Raw genomic sequence first — 25503 nt, forward strand, 5'->3', positions numbered from 1 at the left:
AATGAAACGTTTCACATGAGACAATTAACGAAAAACCGAGCTCGTTAACAGAACATCCACAATGGAGGACTGCAGAATTGAGAACGATGGTCTGCCCATGCGCGGATATAGATATACATCCGGCAGGGGAAGACAATTCTGCAGTGGAGGAGATGACTCAGGTTGTATAGCATAGTTGTTGTGCTAGTACAGTAAGTCGAATAAGACTAAGTGCATATAAAAGATCCCTTTTTGCTAATAAACAAAGAAAAAAAAAAAAAAAAAAAAAAAAAAAAAAAAAAAAAAAAAAAAGAGTAGCCCATGAAGTGGCGGCAGTGGACTTCCTCTCTCATTATTTATGTGGTCCTTAACCGTATGTCCGACGCCATAATTTTATAAACTTAATTTAAAATGTGTTGAGTGCGTCTTTAAATAAAACGTCTCTTCATTGCTTTGCTTGAAGTGTTTCACTGTCATATATTGTAGTTGATCCAGTATTATTTACCGAATTAAAAAAAACTACAAACTCACTACAAATATTTAAGCAGTTTATTCACAAAATTATTTTAAACATGTACATGTATAATATTAATTGGTTTGGTATCACTGTAAAAAAAACTGACATCAAACTTGAGCAGCTAAGATACGTCACTTATCATTGGTCGTCTACATCCTAATCAGGATGTCAACCGCACGCTAATTGGACATCGAGTTCTCTATCATCATATTCCGCTTGATGACGATTCCGGAAATATCCGTCAAAACCCCGAAACAATTGTTTGAATTTATTATAATATAAAATACTGAAACATGAAGCAACTTCACACATCTCATTTTGCACATACTTAGCGATTTGAGTAAGCTACACTTTTAAATCTAATTGACAATAATTTCATATGGCAATATATACATGCAGAGCTACTTGTCACGTTAAATCATCTTAATTGGACATAGACGAACTGTGTGCTAACATTAGTTACGCCGATGGATTATGGCCCAGAGTGGAAGAACTAATATTGCCACAAGCAACTATGGCTTACGTATTTCACGAATGTAAATTTAAACACTTTAAGTTGTTAACCTGTCTAAGCCAGAAATTGCCGACCTGTGATATTCAAACACGACGAACAAAAGACATGGGATGGGGACGGTGAAATAATGGCTGGAAATGACGTCATTTCCTTTTTTTTAAAAGGAATTTCGGTCATCACTTTAAATCCCCGCCTTGGACAAATACTCTGGCAATGTGAGAGGTTGTGCCCACGACAGGCCTGCTTGAACAGTTCTCATATAAAAGCAAGTAAAAAATCACCCACAGCACTTTAAATACACTCTACAACCTGGTCCCTACTACACCTTTCTTTTGGATCCAAGGGGGTGGGGGGGGGGGGGTCACTGAGGTCCTTTGAGGCCCCCTTCTGCCAGTTTGAAGTGACCTTTTAATGACTAACTTCATAATCCAAAACTGATATACAGCACTAAATTTCCCTAATAATGAGTCTCTGGGAATCTTTCTTTCAACATTTCACTGGAAGCATGCTTCACCCCCACCCTTTTTAGAATGTTGTGACCCCACCCTTTACAAAATCCTCGATCCGTCCCTGTTCTGGCTTTGTGACAGCTATGTCACATATCGATCGATTCTCCCACATGAAAACTTTTAATAAACAGACTTAATAATAATAATAATAATAATAATAATAATATAATAATAAGACGGATCCCCGAAACAAAAATATATAACTCTGATATGACTGATTACTTTGAGAAGTAAGGAACACCAATAGAACTAAACATAATGAATATCAAACAAAAAAAATGGAACTAATGATAATGAAATATTGGAATTGTGTTTGCTCACTCAGTACAATAATTTTATAACTACTGTAGCTGTGGACATTGTTTCGTTTAGGACGAGCCCATATCTTAATAAATCATTATTCACTCAGTAGCCATTAGCACGTGTACACAGATTATGCTACTGCCTCTAACATCAATTCATCATTCAAAACCGAAGCACAACTTTAAGACAATCGTAGTAGGCAGTGTATGTTGCGCTTAAAAAGGCCAGTGATTGATCAATAATAATAATAATAATAATAATAAAAAAAAAAAAAAAAAAAAAAATAATAATAAACAAAATAATAATTTTAAAAAAAATATAGGTCACATTTTAATAATCATGATGCTGCAAAAATATCAAATCGTTTAGCACATACACCCCATACTATTTATCCTTGCAGTACAGTAATCTCATTTCGAAATGCATAGGTTCAAACGTGGTATTAGTTGGTCCACATCGATTACTATATGTTACGGTAATATAAACAATTTTCAAAATAACACATGTATTTCATGTATTGGTCCACTACATGATGAAAGAAGAAGAAAAAATATATATGGGTGACGTACTTTCGGGATTCATAATAAGCACCAATGAAGTAATTGCTAGCCCTGTCACGGGCGCGTGATCTAGATAGCAGACGTAACTGTCGTCATGCGTGGTCGAGGTAAGAACCAAGGACTCTGTTACTGAAAACATATTAATGACCTATAATATCATACAACCCTGTATAGTAACATCTATGGTGACAATGACACACGCTTTGAACATGTAATACAACAATGATTTACCATTTAGGATATACTGTGTATATATATTATATATGCATTTAGTCCTGGTATAATACTGCAGTGGTTGCGCGTGAACAACATGGCCGCTGGAATGTACAAATCGCCACCACTGATATCGGGTACATTCGAAATTATGCAACAGGAACACACAAGAAACCAATGTTTGACAAACATGTGGCCGGCTTATTACAGTAGCAGAGTCCTTAATACTATTCCCCTACACATCTTAACAAACGATGTGCATGTATCAAGAAATCAAACATACAAAAACAAAATCAGTAAATAAGAAAAATCATGTTCTGTATGCAAGTTCAAGGCTGGACATTTGCAGCAATCAAAGTCCATTCTTTATGAATGAGACCAATTTCGACCCATACGTACACCATTTTTTTTAAAGTCTGGACGACTCAAAAACTCTTGATTTATATGACATGAAAAATTCACATAGCGTTTTAGAGTCTCGACCTAACTCTTAACCCATAACGACATGACAAAATCGCAAGACATTTAAAAGTCTTGGCTCAAAACTTCTGAATCAGACGATGATGAAAATTCCCATAGCAATTACAGTCCTAACTCAAAACTCTAAAGTCTTGACCCAAAACTTAAAAGTTCTTACTCAAAACTCGAAGACCTGACTCAAACCTTAAAAGTTCTGACTCAAAACTTTAAGAGACATGATAAAAAAATTCCCATGACTCAAGTAGAGTTATTGACTCAAGTTAAGTATGATTCCAGACTGTAGGGTTATTGTTTTTTTGTTCTTTTTCTTTTCTTTTTGTTTTTTTCTTTCATAAACACATATATAGAGTGTGCAGTAAAAGCTTGACCAATGGCGGCTGGGACGGCTTAGTACTCCCAGATGAGTGACGAGTCCAGTTTGCCCGTCTCCTCGTCCACTTTACCGATAGCCTTGCACAGCCCGTTCTGGTGACTCTTGAGGTAACATCCGTTGGACGCCATGATGGTCATGACGGACAGGCCGCGGAATTCTAGAAGAAACCGCGTGTTTGGCTTGGCGCTGTCGGCCACTATCGAACTGTCGTCTGTTACGGACCAGTACTTCCCGTTCAGACCTGGCGAAAAGAAAAAAGAGAGAGAGAAATAAACGACACTCCAGTGTAATTATACCACAGCAGTAGGCTATTTGTGCAGAGTAATGCGTAGGTGTTATACACATAAATGTAAGAAGAATTGTTGCGCAAAAACCGGTGGAGAAAAGGTACTAAATCTAAAGCAATGTCCCGTGACTTGCAGAATAAAAAAATCAAAAAAATCCCACAGGATTGTTACAGGATACGATTTATGGTGCGTCTAAGTGCAACTCATAAACAACATCTTTCTATCAAGGAGTGGCGTCTGGGGGGTTTATCAGCGCTAGTTTGTCTATCTGTATCAATCCGTAAAAATTCGTGAGACCATAACGAACGGCGTTCAAATGACATATTTGCCCACGGGGACAGTTTTGCTTATGGGTTAACAAGATTTGCTCCAAACCAAGACTTGGGGAAAACTGCCTCCAAGGGGCTAATTTTCCCCCGGAAAAGGGCGATATTTAGCTCAGTCGGTTGAGCGCTCACTTCAAGTGCTTGCACCTCAGTGGATCCGTCCAAATGATTGTTTTTTTGTTTTTTTTCAACCAGTGCACCACAACTGGCCAAAGGCCGTGGTATGTGCTTTCCTGTCTGTGGGAAAGTGCATATAAAAGATCCCTTGTTGCATTAAGAAAATGTAGCGGGTTTCCTCTATTGACTACGAGTCAGAATTACCAAATGTTTGACACCCAATAGCCGATGATTAATATATCAATGTGCTCTAGTGGTGTCGTTAAACAAAACACCAAACTTTTCCCTCGGTGTAAATGCGATTACATGACAAATTTTACCTCCTAGGGGTACGTTTGCTCCAAAGGGTAAAGTTGCCCCAGAGGTAAATATGAGAACATGGCTTGTGAGACCCTCTCATTTCTCTTCCGCTCCGTCTACTACACCTAAAGCGCGGACATAGAGACGTTTGACAGTCATATGGATTGGTTGTTTATTGTTCAACAACGCCTAAACACACACACAAACACACACACACACACACACACACACACACACACACACACACAGGCTGCCAAATATAATGACATTCAACCCACATGAATGACATTGTTTACAATTGTCCCATATGAAAAGAATGATAATTATAATGGATGACAAAAAGAATATCCCCTCGTGTCTTGTGATATAATTTATCAGCACGAGTATAAGAATTTCATACTTTTATCAACTCGTGCTAATAAATTATGATATCACAAGACACTCGGGGAGTATCCTCTATTGCTCTAATGGTGTCGTTAAACAAAACAAACGTTTTAAATGTATCGGCCTGCCTGCCTACCTCTCTCTCTCTGTCTCTGTCTCTGCATCTCTCTCTGTCTCTGCATCTCTCTCTCTGTCTCTGCATCTCTCTCTCTGTCTCTGTCTCTACATCTCTCTCTCTGTATCTCTCTCTCTGTCTCTGCATATCTCGCTCTCTCTGTCTCTGTCTCTCTCTCTCTGTCTCTCTCTCTCTCTCTCTCTCTCTCTCTCTCTCTCTCTCTCTCTCTCTCTCTCTCTCTCTCTCTCTCTCTCACATATATATTTCCAAAACCCAGTTACCTCTGAGATGGTAATATCCGGTGTCGGTTCCCTCGAGGAATATCACCTGGTAGACGGACTTGTTGCACACGTACTCGCTGGAGCTGTTCGACTTGAAGCCGAGGAAGCCGTGCTCGCACCTGAGGATGAGGATGGGGCGGTTGACGATGCGCACGTAGAACGCCTCCTTGTCCGACACAGCGTCGCTCTTGGCCTCCAGGTGGCCCGTCTGTCTGTTCGCCAGGTACTTGCCGTTCGCAGCCTTCATCGTCATCGTGCCATCCCCGCACCATTGCACTTCAAACATCGTATTCTTTGAACTGTAGGTTGTAGAGTAGAGGATAATACAAATAATTATTTTTTTCATTATAAATGAGAAGTATACTAATACATTGCACAAATAAAATTTACTTTTTTTTTTTTAAGAATGAAATATTTCAACTATTTTAGTTAAACATGCAGTGTAGATATTTTATATTTTTTATATTTAAATTGTGATTTTTGGGGTAAAATATCAGTAGCACGGGTTACAAAATACATTTTTTAATTATTACATAGGTTGTTCTTAATGGAAAACGCATGTGCCATGTCATCCAATAATTAACTTGATTACAATAATTGATTGTCACTTATTAATCATTATTTGTCAGAGAACTATCGAACTTCGAAACCAATCTGATTTTAAAAAAACATGAGAGAGAGAGAGAGAGAGTAGAGAGAGAGAGAGAGAGAGGAGAGAGAGAGAGAGAGAGAGAGAGAGAGAGAGAGAGAGAGAGAGAGATGGAGAGAGAGAGAGGAGGAGGAGTAGTAGAGGGAGGGAGAGACAGACGGGGGAGAGAGAGAGAGAGAGAGGAAGAGGAGAGAGAAGGGGGGAGAGAGAGAGAGAGAGAGAGAGAGAGGAGAGGAGAGACAGACAGACACAGACGGGGAGAGAGAGAGAGAGAGAGAGAGAGAGAGAGAGAGAGAGAGAGAGTAGAGGGAGGGAGAGACAGACAGTAGGGAGGTGAGAGAGAGGAGAGTGGAGGAAGAGAGAGAGAGAAGGGGGGGAGGGAGGCGGGGCGGGACGGGGAGGGAGAGGAGAGAAGAGGGAGAGAGGGGGGGAGAGGAGAGAGAGAGATAGTAGAGGAGAAGAGGGAGATACAGAGAGAGACAGAGGGGGATTTAGAGAGAGAGGTAGAGAGGGAGAGAGAGAGAAAGAGAGAGAGAGATAGAGAGGAGGGAGAGGGAGTGGGAGGAAGGGAGGGAAGAGGACAAACAAAGAGAGAGAGAGATAGAGAGAGAGAGAGAGAGGGGGAGGGAGGGAGGATTGGAGAGAGACAGACAAAGAGAGAGAGAGAGAGAGAGAGAGAGAGAGAGAGAGAGAGAGAGAGAGAGAGAGAGAGAGAGAGGTAAGAGCTAATACATACAGCTCCTTGGCTCCCGCCTGTATCCCGCCGACTGCCTCCAGTCCCCACAGCGTGTTGTCAACACAGCGAATGGACCAGAGATCCATCTTCTTGTGGTACTCCAGCTGGAACACCTCCTTGTCGCCCTCCTCCTCCGTCTGGTTCGCCGACACGTCCTTCCCTGCAACGACAAGACAGTCAGCACGTGAGAAACAGCGACAAGCAGCTCAGCGGTAGTTTATTACGTAAACTGCAGACTGCACAAAACAAGAAAGACGTGGTTGAACAGTTCTTTGATGGAAGCATGCCAAACATTATCCAAACCAACCCCTACAAAATAAGATTTCTTGGAGCAGCCGAGTTGAGTACCTAGGATAGCGTGCTTGAACCTCATTACAATCATAAAGACCAAACTCGGGCTACATATTCATTACAGGTTGATTAATATAATAAAAGAGAGAAAAAAAGAGCGTACGGTATAACTATATACAATCAGCCTATTGTCCACCTAAACAAAACGGACATTTATTAAGTTAAAAGGAGCATAAGGCCCCTCCGCTAGGTACAACCCTGCATTAATGGTTCTCTGTACTCCGCATCAGTTTTGTTTTATTTAACGACACCACTAGAGCACATTGATTTATTTTTCATCGGCTATTTGATGTCAAACATGGTCATTTCTTTTTAATACAGTTATAGAGAGGAAACCTGCTACATTTTCCCCATTAGTAGCAAGGGATCTTTTATATGCACTATAATCACACACAGGACAGCACATACCACGGCCTTTGATATACCAGTCGTGGTGCACTGGCTGGAACGAGAAATAGCCCAATGGGCCCACCGACGGGGATCGATCCTAGACCGACTGCGCATCAGGCGTGCGCCTTACCACTGGGTTACGTCCCGCACCAAAGCGTTTAACGAACGCATGTTCTTAAAAAATAGACATAAAACCCCCCCCCCCCAAAAAAAAAAACCCCTAAACAAAAGAAGACTCATTAATTACTGTTCTGAGTGTTCAATAACTGCAAGAACTGGTCTTTGTAGTACGTCATTACCGATCTCTGGCCAATAACATTTCGAGCACCTGTAGGCCCGTGGAGATAAATATGATGGGGATGGTCTAAACCCAACGCAAACGCCCGAGCAAATCATGTGTATGGGATTACCATGGGATTAGCGTGACCGCACGATACGGCTACGTTCAAGGGTAGTGTCAAGCGCGTGTCGGGAATGGTGGGGATGCGTTCATATTGAACAAACACATTGGGTCATCACCGAAATGAAAGTTACCAACGGGAACACGTTAACCGGACTTAGAGATTCCCCTTGGGCTCTGTCCTGGCATGTGCAGCGAGAGATGGTGTCAACGAGTACAGTTATTATTGGAGAGTAGTTAGGTTCTTGGACTCATCTAGGTGTCGGATATCTGAGATGAATCGGTAAATATGGTAGTCCATATACAACAAGAACGTGATCATAGTGGCGTTAGAATACGTCCTACGTGTGTTTGCATCAGTGTCATTAATTACAATATTATGAGCATGCATATCATCACTTCAACACACTACTACCTGTAATGTACAATTACAGATTTCAGTAAGTTACTGTGCGTTTCAGACTGCCAAAGATTGGTCGCTAGAACCAAACGCACAAAATTATCTACTTTAGAATTTGAAGCTTGAATTTGGCTTTCAAAAGTTTATAGACTAGGGTTAGGCCTACTCAGGGTAACGCCATAAAATTCAGACTTTATATTCATTGTAACGCCATGCAGTTCAGACTTTAGGTCAACTCATGGTAACGCAATACATTTCAGACTTTAGTTCAACTCAAGGTAACGCAATACATTTCAGACTTTAGTTCAACTCATGGTAACGCAATACATTTCAGACTTTAATTCAACTCAAGGTAACGCAATACAGTTCAGATTTTAGTTCAACTCATGGTAACGCAATACAGTTCAGACTTTAGTTCAACTCATGGTAACGCAATACAGTTCAGACTTTAGGTCAACTCGTCGTAACGCAATACAGTTCAGACTTTAGTTCAGCTCATGGTAACGCAATACAGTTCAGACTTTAGTTCAACTCATGGTAACGCAATACAGTTCAGACTTTAGGTCAACTCGTCGTAACGCAATACAGTTCAGACTTTAGTTCAGCTCATGGTAACGCAATACAGTTCAGACTTTAGTTCAACTCATGGTAACGCAATACAGTTCAGACTTTAGGTCAACTCGTCGTAACGCAATACAGTTCAGACTTTAGTTCAGCTCATGGTAACGCAATACAGTTCAGACTTTAGGTCAACTCGTCGTAACGCAATACAGTTCAGACTTTAGTTCAGCTCATGGTAACGCAATACGTTTGGTCTATTCATGGTAAAGCAACACAGTTCAGACTTTAGGCCTACTCATAGAATCATGGTAATGCAATGCAGTTCAGACTTTAACCCTACCCACGGGCTATTATGCAACTAATAATCTTTAAACTTGACATTCTGCCATTGCTATGTTCTCCACATTCTACGAAATCGCAGTTAAGACCACCAAAAGGTGTAAATATCGCAATGAATACCTGTAACCTGTAAACAACCTCTGTTTTCCCCATTTCAAATATCTTTCCTTTTGTGGCCCTGCTACACTGAATACAGCTATTCACTACAGGGGTCCATGGCCCTTATGGGATACAATAACATGACGTCTTGTTAGGAGGTAGCCTACTTGACATATATCCGGAGTAGCAAAAGGAATAACAGGTGTGCATAGAATGCCATTATGTCAATGAGAAGAAGTAAATCGACAGATTAAGGTGCTAAATTATTCATCAAGTCGTAGCAACACGGATATGTTCAGGAGGGCGAGTGTTCGCAGTCGCTCGCTAGACTGGGTTTTTTGTGCGTAATCGAGATATGATGATAGAAGACTATGGTGTCAGTCAAACTGTCCGCGTGCGCTTGCCCTCTTTAGCACGCTACTGGACAACTCTGTGCGAGAATTATGTGGGTCAGTAAATGGTTTCCACACGTTTAGAACCATAGTAGTAGCTTGAGGTATAACAATAAGGCGATATAGTACCGTATCGCGATACAGTGTCCACGATACGATACATCGGTTTATGGCAGCTGTATAGCGATGCATACGATATATGCATGTCTTAAAGTTACCGACCTTGTTTTTGCATAAAATGAATTCTGAGCACTACAGATATCAGGAAAACAGTTTGTTTAGTTTAACGACACCACTGGAGCACATTGATTTATTAATCATCGGCTATTGGATGTCAAACATTTGATAATTTTGACGTCTAGTCTTACAGAGGAAACCCGCCACATTTTCTTAATTAGTAGCAAGGAATTCTTTTATATGCACCATCCCACGGGCTGGATACCATGGCCTTTGATATATCAGTCATGGTGAACTGGCTGGAACGAGAAATAGTCCAATGGGCCCACCGACGAGGATCGGTCCTAGGCAGACCACGCATCAAGCGAACGCTTTACCACTGGGCTCCGGCAGTACGACCAGAAACACATTGGCTTTGTTAAAACTGATAACTTAAAAGCCACAGATCCTGGTTTTCAGGCCGTGAATTCTCAGAGGTACAGTCTGCGTTTTTGGAATTATGGAAAAGCATTTCGCGATATTACAAAGACCACGATAACCAGAAACACTAGGATATACGGAAATGGATAATCTAAACAATAAAATATAAATAATGTCAGTTATCAAAAACGGATCTAACGGTGAAAAAATACGCAGTAATGTTTTTAAAAATAGGGTCTGTCACTTTAAACTAGACGTTGTAAGTACTATAGTAATTTAGTGGTAATATTTTTTGTATAATTATTTTATTATAAATATTTTACACTGCCCAATAACCAGGCTCAGTGTCATTAAAGGGACAGACCCTAGTTTCAACCCGTGAAAATTAACACTAAGTTTAGTTAATCTACACATCTGTAACGCATTTGGATAAAGTTACAACTGAGCGAAACGTGAGTCTGTGACTTTGAAATGGTGAAATACCCTCTAAAAATAGACTAAAACACGACTCCATAACTGTTACTTCTCAGACGCACGTGCGTTTTTAAAAATATGAGAAATGCATTTTGTGATATTAAAAACAACAGGATGACCAAAAAAACTTCGAATGTACGGAAATTGATAATCTAAACCATAACATCTTAGTAAAGTATGATTTTAGTTATCAAAAACAGCTATAATAGTCAAACATATGCCTTAGTGTTAAAAAACTAGGGTATGTCCCTTTAAGTATGACAATACGTACGTATCGCATTGTAACCCACGTATCGAAGTGCGTATCACATCACGACATATCCGTATCATTACACCTTTAGTTGACGCTATGAAAAAAAAGGTCGTTAGGTTCGTTGCAATTTTTTGAATGCATCTCTTGCATCAACATCCGTATACTTGTACTAGTATGAAGTGCTCGTTTGTCCGTGTTTTTGACCGAAAACCCCCCAACAACAACAACAACCCCAGAACGACCATTCGTGCGTATCAGAAATCCTACTGTAAATCTCGCTTCGTCAGGAATGTCAGACGACTTCATTTCATACCACCAAAACTAACTTCCATCACCCATGCAGATTTACACCGCAAATATTGTTTTATATCTTGATGGGTGTTCAAAGACGAAAGTTGGCAAAATGTTCCGAAAATCATATTGGCACAGCACGGACGAACATGGAGATCATAGGAGAGGTAATATGAGAGAAAGGGCGCACGTGTGAAATATGTGAAAGCGAACCATTGTAGATGTGGCGGCGGATTATCATTCTTCGGATTATCCGACACGCCATTTTTATTTAAAGTGAATGCTCCGTGCCTTTTTAACGCGCATGCGCCACAACTCCTTCACAAAGCATCCATGTTCAAACGTGTAAATGCCGCAGCGGCTTACGTGATTATATCTTTAAATATGTACATAAATAGGTATATATGACAGGATATATACTTATTTTAAATGCAATATTTGTTTTTCTCTCTTAATACCTCACAGAACGTGATTTTCAAGGGAAATATATATTAAATATCTTTGACGATTGGAGGCTTACAGTCAGGTTTTATAAAAACAAACGAGGATTTATTAAAATAAATATGCAATTTCCACATATGCAATATAAATATTGTTTTACATTTTTCTAAACCTGGCATAATGTTTACAATATGCCAACTTAAACATATGGACCGACATTTAACTCTTTTTGGGGGGGGGGGGGGGGGGGGGGGGGGGGGGGGGGGGGGGGGGGGGGGTCCTACTACAATATAAATCTTTGAAACAGTGTCACCCAAAGATTAAAATGTCGTACGGAAGCAATCAACTGCGTCCCCAAAACTATCTGTTACTACTATTAAAAATCTTCTAGATTTCATCACGGCCTTTCGCTTTCCCAATGATAATGCAGACTCGTGTATAGGAAATTGTGCAGAGAGGTTTGGTTTAGACTGGCGAGAAAATGTTTAGGGGGTGTGGGATGGGGGAGAGTGCAGCGCGGATCATGCTCGGCCGGAAAATATTTTTATTAAAAAGTGTTGCTTGGAGCAGGGAATTTCGACCCACCACCCCACCACCCTCTGCGCACGCTCCTGTAATGATAGACTGCCTGGGTGTATTTTATCTTATTTTTGTGCTTATATCCAATTACAGTTCAGGTACGCTGTCCTGTGCACACACCTCAGCTATTTCGGCTGTCTGTCCAGGACAGTGGGTTAGTGGTTACCGATACAGAAGTCGGTGTAATGACCGTACATCTACCCACCGAGACGTTAAACTCACTCTGTGTGGGAGAGCCTGTACCGGGATACGAACCCAGTAGACTACCAAATTTAAATCGAGTGATGCAACCCAGGATTTTATATTGGGGGAGGCGGGAGGGGTGGGGTGTGTGTGTGACGCACACTATATACATGTATGTATGACATTTAGTACAGTAAAAAAAAAAACAAAAAAACGCGCCCCGCCCGCCTCCTCGCTACGCCGATGGCTTAAAACCACAACAGCACCGAGGGCTGTTGCCTGAGTGTAATGGTGTGCTGGACGTATTTTAAATAATCATCGATCGTTGCGAAGAAAAGACTTCAGGACGGAATACAGCGCCTCCTGGGCGACGGGGCAGACGTACGTGTTTGCCGTAACCTCTGGTGTTTTGAAATAACAAACATCTCGCGAGATTTGCAGACGTCGTTTTTGGAAACACATTCGACTTTATTCTGCCCTCTTTATTTCTCGATCTGCCCGACTCCGCTGTTGATATACGCAGGGTGAAGGTACACAGCGGGCGTGATCGAATTTTCACTTTGGACGTTCGCCTCCTCGCATTGATTGACATTTCGAAAGGAAACATTGGAACGGGAGTGTGAAGTGACCGTGGCAAGCGCGTGGCTTGACCATTGGCCCACACCAAAAGAAATATTTCACAGAGATCAATAGATCATGGAAAATGCAAATGCAACCAGTGTGCGGGACCGGCGTAGGGTGTCCTGTTAAGACATAATCGGGGATTATAACACGGTTATATGGCGTCAGACATATGGTTAAGGACGACACAGATATTGAGAGAGGAAACCCGCTGTCGCCACTTCATAGGCTACTCTTTCCGATTAGCAGCAAGGGATCTTTTATATGCACCATCCCACATGTACATACCACGGCCTTTGATATACCAGTCGTGGTGCACTGGCTGGAACGAGAAATAGGCCAATGGGCCCACCGACGGGGATCGATCCCACACCGACCGCGCATCTAGCGAACGCTGTACCACTGGGCTACGTCCCGCCCATTTTTTATATTTTTTTTTGTCTATAAAGGCAACTTCTAGTATACAGTAGCCACTGGTAGGAAGGCACACATTAAGCTGTATTTCGACCTCTATATAATAGTCACCTCGGCATAAAATATGTTTTTAATATTACAGTGGCGGATCCAGAAAATCCATTGGGGGGGGGGGGGGGGGGGGGGGGGGGGGGGGGGGGGGGGGGGGGTCGAATGACATGAGGCCAAAGGCTACAAACGTTCCCGAAGGGATTCCTCGGATACTCAAACGTATATATACATGTATGTATATATTTTAAATACAACAAAAATATAAATGTCGTAAAATTTGATGGAGGGGGGCGGGGGCGGTCCCCTGGGGCTCCCCTTAAATCCGCCATTGGACTAGACTCCAAAAAATCCATATTGTGAGGTTGTGGTGTAGCTTATGGTGAATGTAGTCGGTATCTGAACTTTTCAGACAAAGCACTGACAAAAATGTTCATGTTTATGTTAGATCCGCATAAAACAAATACCGAAGAATTTCTGAAACTTATCGGGGATTTACCTTTTCCTACAAAAGGCCCCCCCTCGTCGCAAATCTCGAAAATAACAGGACTAACTAAACACGGAGTAACCACTCGCCGACATACTTCCTTTAAAAGATCAACCGGATTCCGGTCTTGTAGTCTACATTTCGCCACCAATGTAACATGACCCGTTCGTCGTGACCTGAGCCCGTCAATGTTGCTTATTGTAGAACGAGAATCGCCGATGTGTTTTCCAGAAGCGACCGACGAGCTGAACTTCCAGAAGGCATAACAATCTGACATCTGTCATATTATGTTACCTACAGTAGCCAGCAATACATACAGTGGCATGAAAACACATAGTCCTCCCCAGCCTCCGTGAACGTTATACTTTTGTAAATGATTTCACTTTGATTGACAGAAGAAAAGTAAAAGTGTTTTGAAAATAACAAAAATACACTACAGTGGCGGATACAGAAATTCCATTTGGGGGGGGAGGGGGGGCAATGACATGAGGCGGAACGACAAAGGAACTTTGGGGGAGGTTTGGAAGGGGATCGTAAAAAATGCTTAAATTAATATATAACAAAATTATAACTGTCGCAAAATTTAGGGGGGGGGGGACACGGCCCCCCTCCCTAGATCCGCCTCTGCACTATTTCTGTGTGCAATTTAGAAAACAATCGGTCCATAAATAAATAACTTGTGGTACATACTATATGAACTATAGGTTGTTTTCTTGTTTTGTAAAATAAGAAGACGCGTGTGTGTGTGGGTGAGTTTTGTCTGAGGGTTGAAAACCCGCTCCAAACGAATATTAAAAAAGAAGAAGTTTCTTCCAGAGGAGTATGACCTGAACCTTCCTAGAAACTCCGCTCGCCAGTCAAGACCCACCACCATTTGCACAATTTCTTGCAGCACACTCCTAATGAGACACAAACGCCCGTCAATGTCAAACTGTATTGCTGTTATTTGCTAATAGTACCATTTGTAAATCGACGTTTTGTGAAGAAAAAAAAAATCAGTAAATTATTTTAGGTGCATTCTCCTGTCAGCTGAGGTATGATTTGCCCATTACGGAGGATCCATCTTAGGTATCCAGGGTATCAGCTCTTGTTTATTTTATTTATTTGTTTATGTTCTGGTTCATGTCGTAAAAGAAACATACCCAGATGCGTGTAGGAATTTTAACAAGGTGGGGTCTAGACTGTGGCAACCAAAGTTTATAGGGGTTCGATCATGCTCCGTCGAAAAATACATTGAGAAAAAAGAAAATATGCTTGACCAGGGAGAATTTTCGACCACCGAAACACCAGCATGCCCTTCCTTCCCTTTACACTTCATTCGGTGTACATACCGATTACAAACTAGATGTGTTAGAAAGTTGCCGTTGCATTCACTGATCCACTAGTATATCAAAAGCTTTCTCGAGTACAGCCCTGTTTGGAAGGAAATTACACTTAAAACCACCCATGCTTGTAACACGCGTCGTGATGGTGTGTTCTTCTCTCATTCTCTAAGCCACGATTACCTTGTGAAAACAGCTACATATTCATACTAAGATTTCTACCTTGCATTTAATCTGCATTTATGGAAGTGTGAAGACTCTGGTTTTAAGATATCTTTGGATGCTTGTGTTAAGTCTAATACATAGCACTGGCATCCAGAAGCTTATCGGTATGTAACTGTACCATTGGCTATTTCAATTTGTGCAAAATGTCCATTACATATCCATTCAAGTATACAAATATGTTATACAAAACTTCTTGGCGACTAGTGTTGGAAATCAGTTGGAAATCAGTTGGAATTTCATTATCGGTCAAATGCCGATTACACAATGGGTTAGAATTATGTGAACAGAAGGATTTGAGTTATAAGGATCATGCACCATTTTCACCACGATCTACACCTTAAAAATGGTTACGTTTACCTGTTATAACTATTTAATATTTTCTCCTCTTTTTTTTTTATGTCCACATGAAAACAAACTCCAGGCCCAATATATTTACATCAATTCCTCATCTAAACTTGTTTAATTAGTTAACAGTTTCCCACACAATCAATTATTGCTTTTTGTAATTGATCATCACATCAGCAGAGCTAAACTGATCAATGTTCGATTATAATCGATCATTTGAACATAACTATTGGCGACTACAAATATTTTTTCTTAAAACTGAAACAAACATTCCACGATCCTGTCATTCGCAATACCATCGCATTTGTGTTGTTCAGTTCATGAAATATTCATGTGATCGTTATGTACATAATCTGTTATTAAATTGTTAATTTTACTTGATAGAAAACTCCCACTTTAAAAAAAAATTATAATAATTTTTAAAATCAACAAACACTTCATAATCCTTGTCAGTCATCAATGACAACATAGTGATATTTTTATTGTTCTTGAAAGTCGCGACTCTAGCAAACGAATTCGAGACATTTCTTTGTGAAATAATTCTTGCGACAATATGGCGTCCAAACGCGGCAAAAGCGTCGGATTGTCCGAATTAGTGCGCGAGCCTTTGGTGCACAAAGCGGTGATTAGAGCGTTTGGCGAACAAACCGTTCAAGTTTACAGTGACATTCGGCACCATAGTGCTTTGTGTCTGTCCTGCGTGGTGTACACAAGTCACCCAGTCCGCATCGCGAGTCTAAACAACAAAATTGCCAATCCATCTGCCAGTTTCGGCAATTACCGCCAATTACATGCACCGCGAAACAGTATTGGTCAACTACGGTAATTTCCGTTAATTGCAACGCAAAACGCTATTGGTCAGATCATCTGACGCTACATGCCGTAATAACGGTCAGCTAAAACGCGAACATATACTTGTCTTAAATCACCATCAAAAGTCTATAGAAGAAAACAAAAGTGTTGAGCAACTTAATAACCTAACTGATTGGTTGTATTCTAGCACGATATTCCAGCATAAATTACTAGTTTGCCTTTTGAAAATAAACAGGCTATATACACGCAAATATGCACTGATCAGTTCACAAAATGAAAAACAACAACATATGCAGCATATTTCTGACAAAAGTGTTCACGGTGAGCTAAATACTGACGCACAGTTATTAGTCAACCATTACGTTATTTTGCTGAATAAATAGCACGAGATTTCAGCATAAAATACTGGTGGGTATTTTGGAAATAAGCAAATAAAAGTTAAGGCTTATTTGAACAAATATAAAACTAGCCCCATTCCAGAAAAAGTGAACTATAAAACCAATAGCATATTGAAGCTCGAACCTTTACACAAGACAGAGTCCAAATAGTGTTTTGACAAGACCACTTTTCTGCTCCCTCAATACACCTCCAAACTCTTCAAGAAGACTACCAGTCCCAGGACAATATACATTCTTACCACTTCGTCTGGAGGAGATTTGTCACCACAAGAGAGGTTTGATAAATTTTAATCTAGACGAAGAATATGGAACGTGTATCAAGGCTTATTTCCAAGTGGCCGTCTTCATGTTGGTGTGACTGATGCAAAACTGATCCAAGAGTTAATACCGCGCTATCTGTTACATATCTGGGTTCGTTTAACAAATCAGTCTTAGCGCTAAGGTCATCTTAAGTGCATAATAACTACCTAATGAACTTAAGATGATCTCGGCGTTAAGATCATCTCGTAAAAAAGGGCCTTTATGATCTGAAACTTGTTTTATGATCTGTAACATTTTTATGATCAGTAACATTTTTATGATCTGTAACATATGGCTTACGTATTCACAAATGCCGTTTACAGGCCTCACACACTGGTGCGATGTTTGGTTTAGCCAATTTTGAAGTATCTGATGTATTTCCTTGAACATTATTGAAATGTGGTTAATTTTATTAGCCAAATACTAAATAGTGTAGCCATTTTGTTTTAAAATTAGCAATTAGCTAATTTTGCAATGGACACAATCAGCCTTTCAATTGAATACAATTCGACAACTGAAGGAGGACCAGGGGGTGGGATGGGTGGGGTGGTGTGGCGGGTAATCCCAGCTTGAAACCATGAATTCGTACTATAAGTCTCGCATGGTGAAATATTTCGCCCAACGCGTAATTATACCAGAAAGCCACAGAATAACCTTTAAGCCTGACCTTTTCTCCTAATCGAGAGTAACTTTTCTAAAATGATTACTTGCGTTTAGGAACAGCCAAATAAACTATAGGCTACTGGAAGTCAACATCCCGCAACCACTTTCTTTCGCTTATTGATTGGTTCATTTACTGCCTGACATCCTTAAGGTAGAACCCCCCCCCCCAAAAAAAAAAACCCAAAAAAACCCAAACCATAAATAAATTTAAAAAAAGTAATTGACCTCTTAACATTTTAATACTGTAAACAAACAATTTTTATTTATTTTTTATCAAGTTATTGAAATTCTTTGCCACACTGTAAAAACAAGTAATTAGCAGGAACAACAAAATAATGAAAACCATCTAGGAAAATTCGGCTATACTTCCTGCTTGCTGTGAGTCTGAAGAAAAAAAAATAACCCCACACAAATACATACAATTGCACAGCATATGCTAAACTAAGAAACCCGAATGAAGTGCAAAGAATTAAAATTCTTTGTCAGTATTTACTCGTATTCCTGGAAAATACTCAGATTGCCAATGGACAATCAAACAAAGCAGTATAATGCGTATTTGATATCGTTTTGTGTGTGTGGATAGGTGGGTTTTTTAAAAGAAAATAAATACGGTAACCTAAATATCGAAAGTATTGTTTGTCATTCAATCAAAGGTAGTTGCTTTAACAACATTATTTTATTTAATCAATAAGACGTACATCTTTAACAAATAGCTGCCAAGAGAATTAAAAAAAACCCAACCCAACATTACATCAATCGTTATATGCCATCTTCTCGTATTAGGTTTATCATCCAATAGCCGACAGATTTTTCATGCTAGTGTTAATTTATCCATTTACCCATTCGCCCAATTCTTTCAGTCTCGAATTTAAAATACAGTATTATTTATACCTATACATATTTATAAATAAAAAAAAAAAAAAATCGAGTTTTAGGCCATCTGCGAGTGTACATAGAATGACGTAGCCCACTGGTAAAGCGCTCGACTGATGAACGGTCGGTTTAATATCGAACCCCGTCGGCCCATTGACATTATTCTCGTTCTAGCCAGTGCACCCCGACTGGTTTTTATATCATAGGCCGTGGTATGTGCTATCTATCCTGCATGTGGGATAGTGCATATAAAAGATCCTTTGCTACTAATGAAAATGTTTTTTTTTTACCGGGTTTCTTCTCTAAGACTAGATCTCAAAATGACCAAATGTTTGACATCCAATAACCGATGATTAATAAATCAGTGTGCTCTATAATTTTAACTTGGCTCCCTAGCGACCTAAATAGCTAGCAACACCAAACCCGATCTTAAAGAATAATATTTAAGTGATCTCCAAGAATAATAGCTACGGGTTTACCATATCGAAGGTATGGAGTTGGGAAGGTAAGACTACCTGTAATCTGTTGACATAATGATTCATGACGGAATTTAAGGAAGCGCTTTCCCTCGACTGCTCAGTAATCGGATTCCATTCTTTTGCTGAACGGAAGTTCATGATCAGTAAAGTCTACCAGGGTCCCGTTCCACTAAGCGATCTTAGCTCTAAGATAACCTCAAATGCAATGCTACCTTATGCACTTAAGGTGATCTTAGGGCTAAGATCGCTTCGTGGAACGGGCCCCTGGTAGACTTTACTGATCATGTATGTTCTCGAGTGAAGACTCCCAAATAAAAGTGTGAACAGTTTTGACAAATACATGTCATATCATTGACACCAGTCCAGAACGTTGTCGATAAAATAAGTTGGTCAAAACATAATTAACAATGTATAGTATAACCTTCCAATTTACATAATTCGAAAATGTTGAAGATCTATCCAAACCTCAACCGGCTTTTATAATAATAATAATGATAATACTATTTACAGTCAGTTCAGATACGGTCTGTATATTTATTCGAGCCGTTTCTATTTGTTTGTTTGTTTTTCCGTTTTATTTTGTTGATTGTCGTATTTATATCCAGTTAAAGTTCTACCACACTGTCCTGTCTCAGTGTGTACACACCTCAGCTATTTGGGCCGTGTCCAGAACAGTGAGGTAATTGTTTGTCGTTAGTAGTTATTAGGAGCTAAGCCGATATACTGGCCTTAAAAACTCACACTGAGAAAGAGGTAGTATCGGGATGCGAACCAGGTACGTGCCAGACTTAAGTCCAATGGCTTAATCTCAACAGCTTCGAGGCAAATCGAAAGCCGGAGTCCTGACTGAGTCTAATAAAAGTTTATTTTGATTAGCGTCACCACTAGAGCACATTGAATGATTGATTTATTAATTATCGGTTATTGGATGTCAACCATTTTGTAATTTTTGACACGATGTCTTAAGAGGGAAGCCATTGCATTTTTCCATTAGCAGCAAGGGATCTTTTATACGCACTATTTCACAGACACGACATCACATACCACGGAATTTGATATACCAGCCATAAGGCACTGATTGGAACACGGGGGGGGGGGGGGGGGCACAATCAAAGAATTAATCCACTGGGATGGTTCGATCCTACGACTCAAACACCACCGGGTTGGTTCGATTCTATAACGCAAGCACCACTGGGGTGGTTCGATCCTGTGGTTCGATCCTGTGGTTCGATCCTGCGACCCATGCACCACAGGCGAGCGCTTTATCAGTAACAGCTCAGACAGGACAAATATGTGCGTTTCCTAACTTGTTCCATCTAAAAAAACACCTCACATAACTGTTTATCTGTCCAATCAATGAGCATTCCTGCAAGAAAGCAGGTCACCTTGATCTATAACTTGGTCAGTCGGTGAAAACAGATAATGGATGTTCGCTAAACTCTTTTCAACGGCTGGTATTGGTGGCATATTATAATGCTCGTGTTGGAGTGCCGTTACATATTCATTTTAGTTTCTTTGTTAAACCTTTAGCTGTTTTGTCAGTTTGAAAAAATACCGTAACGTATACTATAAGTATAAGAATGGGGTTTGAAAAGGAAACAAGTCTATTTGAAACTTCATTATTGATAGCAGACGTTTTAGGGTTAATTAACCAGTCATCATTTTAGAATAACTCAATCTGATTAAAATTAGCTCCACTGGTTAATAACTACCGTAATAACCAGTAGAGCTAATTTTAATCAGGTTGAGAATAACTAACCTTTTCATCCTCGTACTTTCTCTTTCTTCTATTTGTTAGTACTTTGAAAATAGATAAGTTATTAAATATTACGTTTCTGTCACCTTGTTTACATACAATGAGAAAACTGGAGTAAAATGCAGGGAGAAGTTACAGTATAGGCTTTTGCCTGTTGGACAATCCTAAAACCACTTTATTTTGCAAATGAACATTGGTTTAAGCAACATTGCTGAGCACTACCGGCCTCGATGGCGCAGTGGTTAAGCCATCAGACTACAGGCTGGTAGGTACAGGGTTCACAGCCTGGTACCGGCTCGAACCCAGAGCGAGATCTTAAGGGCTCAAAGGGTAGGTGTAAGGCCACTACACCCTCTTCTCTCTCACCAACCACTAAACAACTAACCCACTGTCCTGGACAGACAGCCCAGATAGCTGAGGTGTGTGACCAGGACAGCGTTCTTGAACCTTAATTGGATATAAGCACGAAAATAAAATTGAAATGAAAATGAAATGTTGAGCACTAGCTCGGCCATTTACCTTTCGACCGACCGTTCAAAATTGCGCCAAAATTTCCTCAACAAAATTGCGCACCACTTTCTCTTTGGCATTAACGGCTCCATTCAAATTCCATAGCACCACCCCCACCAGCCTGCTACCGATTCAATCGGGCTGCTGGTGATCCCTTGCACCTGCCAGTGCAGGCGGTCCCTCCTTCCCCTCCCCCACCTTTCCTGTCATGGACGGAAGAGCCGGCCAAGGCCGGCTCTTGCGCCCACGACAGGTGTGCGCTACAACAGCTTGCTCTGAATGTGCACGTAAAACCCTATGACATGACATGACATGAGCACTAGTTTAAAACGGTTTTCTTCTGTCCAAGAAATTGATTTGGCAAAATCTGCTTATAAAAGGCCAATATGCATGATTATACTTGACCCAGTGATACACTGACAGGCATTCTCTACAGACAAATAGAGCTAACCAAAAACTCAGACAACTTATACGGATTTGCAAATGAAATTTGAGTCTTAGTTGGTTGTCCTTTCTGGAGCCAGCGAGCCAGCAGCAGACGTGCAAATCCCTGTCTCGAGTATCTACTCATGCATATCGATTCCCAGGATGGATCTCGGCGGTTTTCATGAATGAAGACAGTTTCAATTAGCGGTCATGCGTGTACAAAGTTCCCTCACAGTTGTCGTACGGTGCTTTTTAATATTTTATCTCTCCAAGTATGAACGCATTCAACGAAACGCTAACGTGACTGTAGACGATACCGAATTCCTGTGCGGATAGTATTCAATAAATAATGACACAAAGGATTAAAAAAATATATATGAAGGAAAATCATTCTCTTAACCTTAACCACAAAGCCATTGACATTTTTCAAGCTCGTATAACCGCGCAAGATAAAGACACAACAAGTAAAGTGTGTTTTGTTTAACAACACCACAAGAGCACAATGAATTAATTAATCATCGGCTATTTAACATTTGGTTACTGTAAAACAAGTCTTTAGAGGAAAGTCCTTACATTTTCCGATTAGTACTAATAGTAGCAAATGATCTTTTTATAAGCACTTTCCCACAGATAGGACAGCACATACCATGGCCTCTGATATACCAATCGTGTAGCACTGGTTGGGATGGGAAAAAAACAATATGATAATACGTCCAACGAGAGGGTTCGTTCCTACATCAAAGCACCTCAAACGAGCACTCAACCGAGCTAAATTTCACCCAAGACATAACATCATCACCACGTGGTTCGTGATCAATTATGTCGTCATTCACATAACAGCTTGGTAGTTGGAATACATGTGCATTACCGTTAAGAATTTTACCTTTTGGCTGTTTCGGTCAACTCGTAGGTAAAGAGCACACTGATTTATTAATCATCAGTTATTGCATGTCAAACGCTTGGTACTTACGACATAGTCTTAAAGAGGAAATACGCTAAATTTTTCTATAAGTTGCGAGGGATCTTTTATATGCACCATCCCACAGACATGATAGCACATACCACGGCCTTTGATATACCAGTCAAGATGCACTGGCTGGAACGAGAAATAGACCAGTGGACTCGTAGGTAAAATGAAGCTCACTTGCAATAAATAACGTGGTCATTCTTTGGTGATGTTTTACTCTTTCATATGAATACGCTTTATGTTATGCACAAACACTTCTTAAAATGACATACAGCTGATGAACCTACCACCCACCAACACATTTAATGGAAACAAATATTGTTTAATGTTCAACCAGGGCTCACGCTACATCTCGTTAGCCAACTCAGTCAGATTATTAGTAAAAATAGATAATACACTGTACATAGAGAATAATACACGAGTGACCGTTAGATACTATTTATCTCACAACGAGTTGTTTTAAAATGAATCTAATGAGCGAAAGCGAGTTTGATACGTTTTTAAACAACGAGTTGTAAGATAAATGGCATCAAACGAACACGAATGTATTATTTTATTTCTTACATATCCTCAAAAACCCAAGTTTTAAGCAAATTTTACCATCTTTTTCGACTAAAAGTTATTTACAGCCGTTACACTTGTAGCTAACTTACGCGTCACAGACACATGATTGCCAGGTTAACTATACGTCACAGTGTAATCGATTTCAATCATGTAGTTTTTCATTGGATGTATGGCATTGGTGACCTGATCATCACCTAGGAGCAGCCAGTCGTACGTCTTGAAATTGTTAACACACCGTACATGTGTAAACAACAATGTGTTATCAAAAAATAACGCATGGTGTTCTCACCAACGGGTGTGTAAGAAAATAAATTAAACCAAAGACTAAGGTATCCTTGTTTTTGTTGCAATGTTCGTCTAAAACAAGAAAAAAAAAAGAAAGAAAGAAAAAAAAAAAAAAGTGAAACTGAATGGTATGATTGAATGAATGAATGAATGATCGTGCATATTAAACCACATTCCACGGGTGTCTAGACTGTGGCCAACAAACTTTATGGTGGCTTCAAGTCATACTCATCTGAAAATTATTATTTAAAAAAGAAGAAAATTCGCTTTGAACAGGGGTCGATTTTGAATCCCTACCACCGTCACCTAACGCCTGCTCCAAAATGTACAAGGAAGTAAAACTGATCATACTACCTCATTTTTTCCTTACCTGACGTGTTGCCGACCCATAAAATATGGAAAACTGTTTTAGTTTTAAAAATACCCCCACCTTTTCCTTTTTGTTATGCTGGAGATTGCCCTGTATTACTATGTAGGCCCTACTGGACATTTTTTTTTAAATGCATACCCCACCCACCATTAATGTTTGCAAGCTACGGCTCTGCTATTATTTGTTATACTAGTATCAGCATTTGATAAACGTGTCATCATCAATGTACTGCATACCTTGTCTGATGGAGACCTTCTTGCCCGTGTGTGCCGTGATGACGACTTGGGGGTGGCTGTCCGCCAGGGTGAACAGTTCGTCCTTCGTTACAGTCTTGTTCCTCCCCTTCATGGTGGCGGTCGCCCCGACCGCGGTCAGGTAATGGCCCATGCGGTCCTTGAAACACATGCCGCTGGTGGAACCGGACCTCACCTCGAGAGAGAACTTCGTGTCCTCATCCATCTCACTCACCAAGGTACCGTTCCTGTGGAGGAAGCGATTGTCACACGTTTTGAACGAATACTTGCCCTCGTGGAAGTGCAGTATGATGAGGGCGTCCTGACCCCAGGGGATTATTTCCGTTACCTGTATCTCATCGTCGCAGAGATGGGCGTAGCGCTTGCGGTTGACGTTGCGAAGGTTCACCTGCGGGTGGATGGAAAGCTGTACGTCCCACATTTGTTTCGGGCCCATTGTCTTTTCGAAACACTTCACATTGTCATCCTGGGCTAATCCGAGATAATTTCCATGCAACTGATTTCGAAATCCCCATTTGCCAGTCTCGTCTTTAGAGTATTCCACGACGAATTTTTCCGACCCGTCAAGTTCATCTGCGGTTCTATCGCACGTGAGGTTTCCGTATTTGTCTGCCGACATGTAACAGTTTAGGTGACTTTTAATATAAATAACATCTTCCACCAAATCCTGTTCCAATGTCCATGTTTGCTTCTTCTTCAAGGTCGTCCCCGCAGCATTGATTTTATGGCCAAATGTTTCAGCTGTCAAATATTTTTTATCCTTCGTGATTAAACCAACTTTCCATTGCCACAAATCCTTACTGTTGGTGCCATTAACTCCATTAACCGCCGCCATACTGGACAAGCTTTTAATTTTATACGTTGATTATAACTTTCATTAATAAACAGAAAAATAACTAACAAAAATCCTATCGCTTTTTTCCTCCAAGTCACACGCCAAAGCAAACCCTTCTTTCTTCTGTCAACCCTTTTCCACTGTGAAAAGCTTTA

At 40.3% G+C, this 25503-nt stretch overlaps 1 protein-coding gene across 1 annotated transcript; it reads right to left on the reverse strand.

Annotated features, from left to right (window-relative positions):
* Positions 1 to 514: 514 nt before the first annotated feature.
* Positions 515 to 25503, reverse strand: LOC121380175 (protein singed-like). Its single transcript, XM_041508979.1, has 4 exons — positions 24496 to 25503; positions 6644 to 6803; positions 5259 to 5557; positions 515 to 3689 (listed from the first exon to the last, which is right to left on the reverse strand). The coding sequence occupies exons 1-4, from the start codon at positions 25346 to 25348 to the stop codon at positions 3463 to 3465; spliced, it is 1539 nt and encodes a 512-aa protein (XP_041364913.1). The 5' UTR covers positions 25349 to 25503; the 3' UTR covers positions 515 to 3462.

This window comes from Gigantopelta aegis, chromosome 8, assembly GCF_016097555.1.
Source record: "Gigantopelta aegis isolate Gae_Host chromosome 8, Gae_host_genome, whole genome shotgun sequence".
NCBI classification, from domain to species: Eukaryota; Metazoa; Mollusca; class Gastropoda; order Neomphalida; family Peltospiridae; genus Gigantopelta; species Gigantopelta aegis.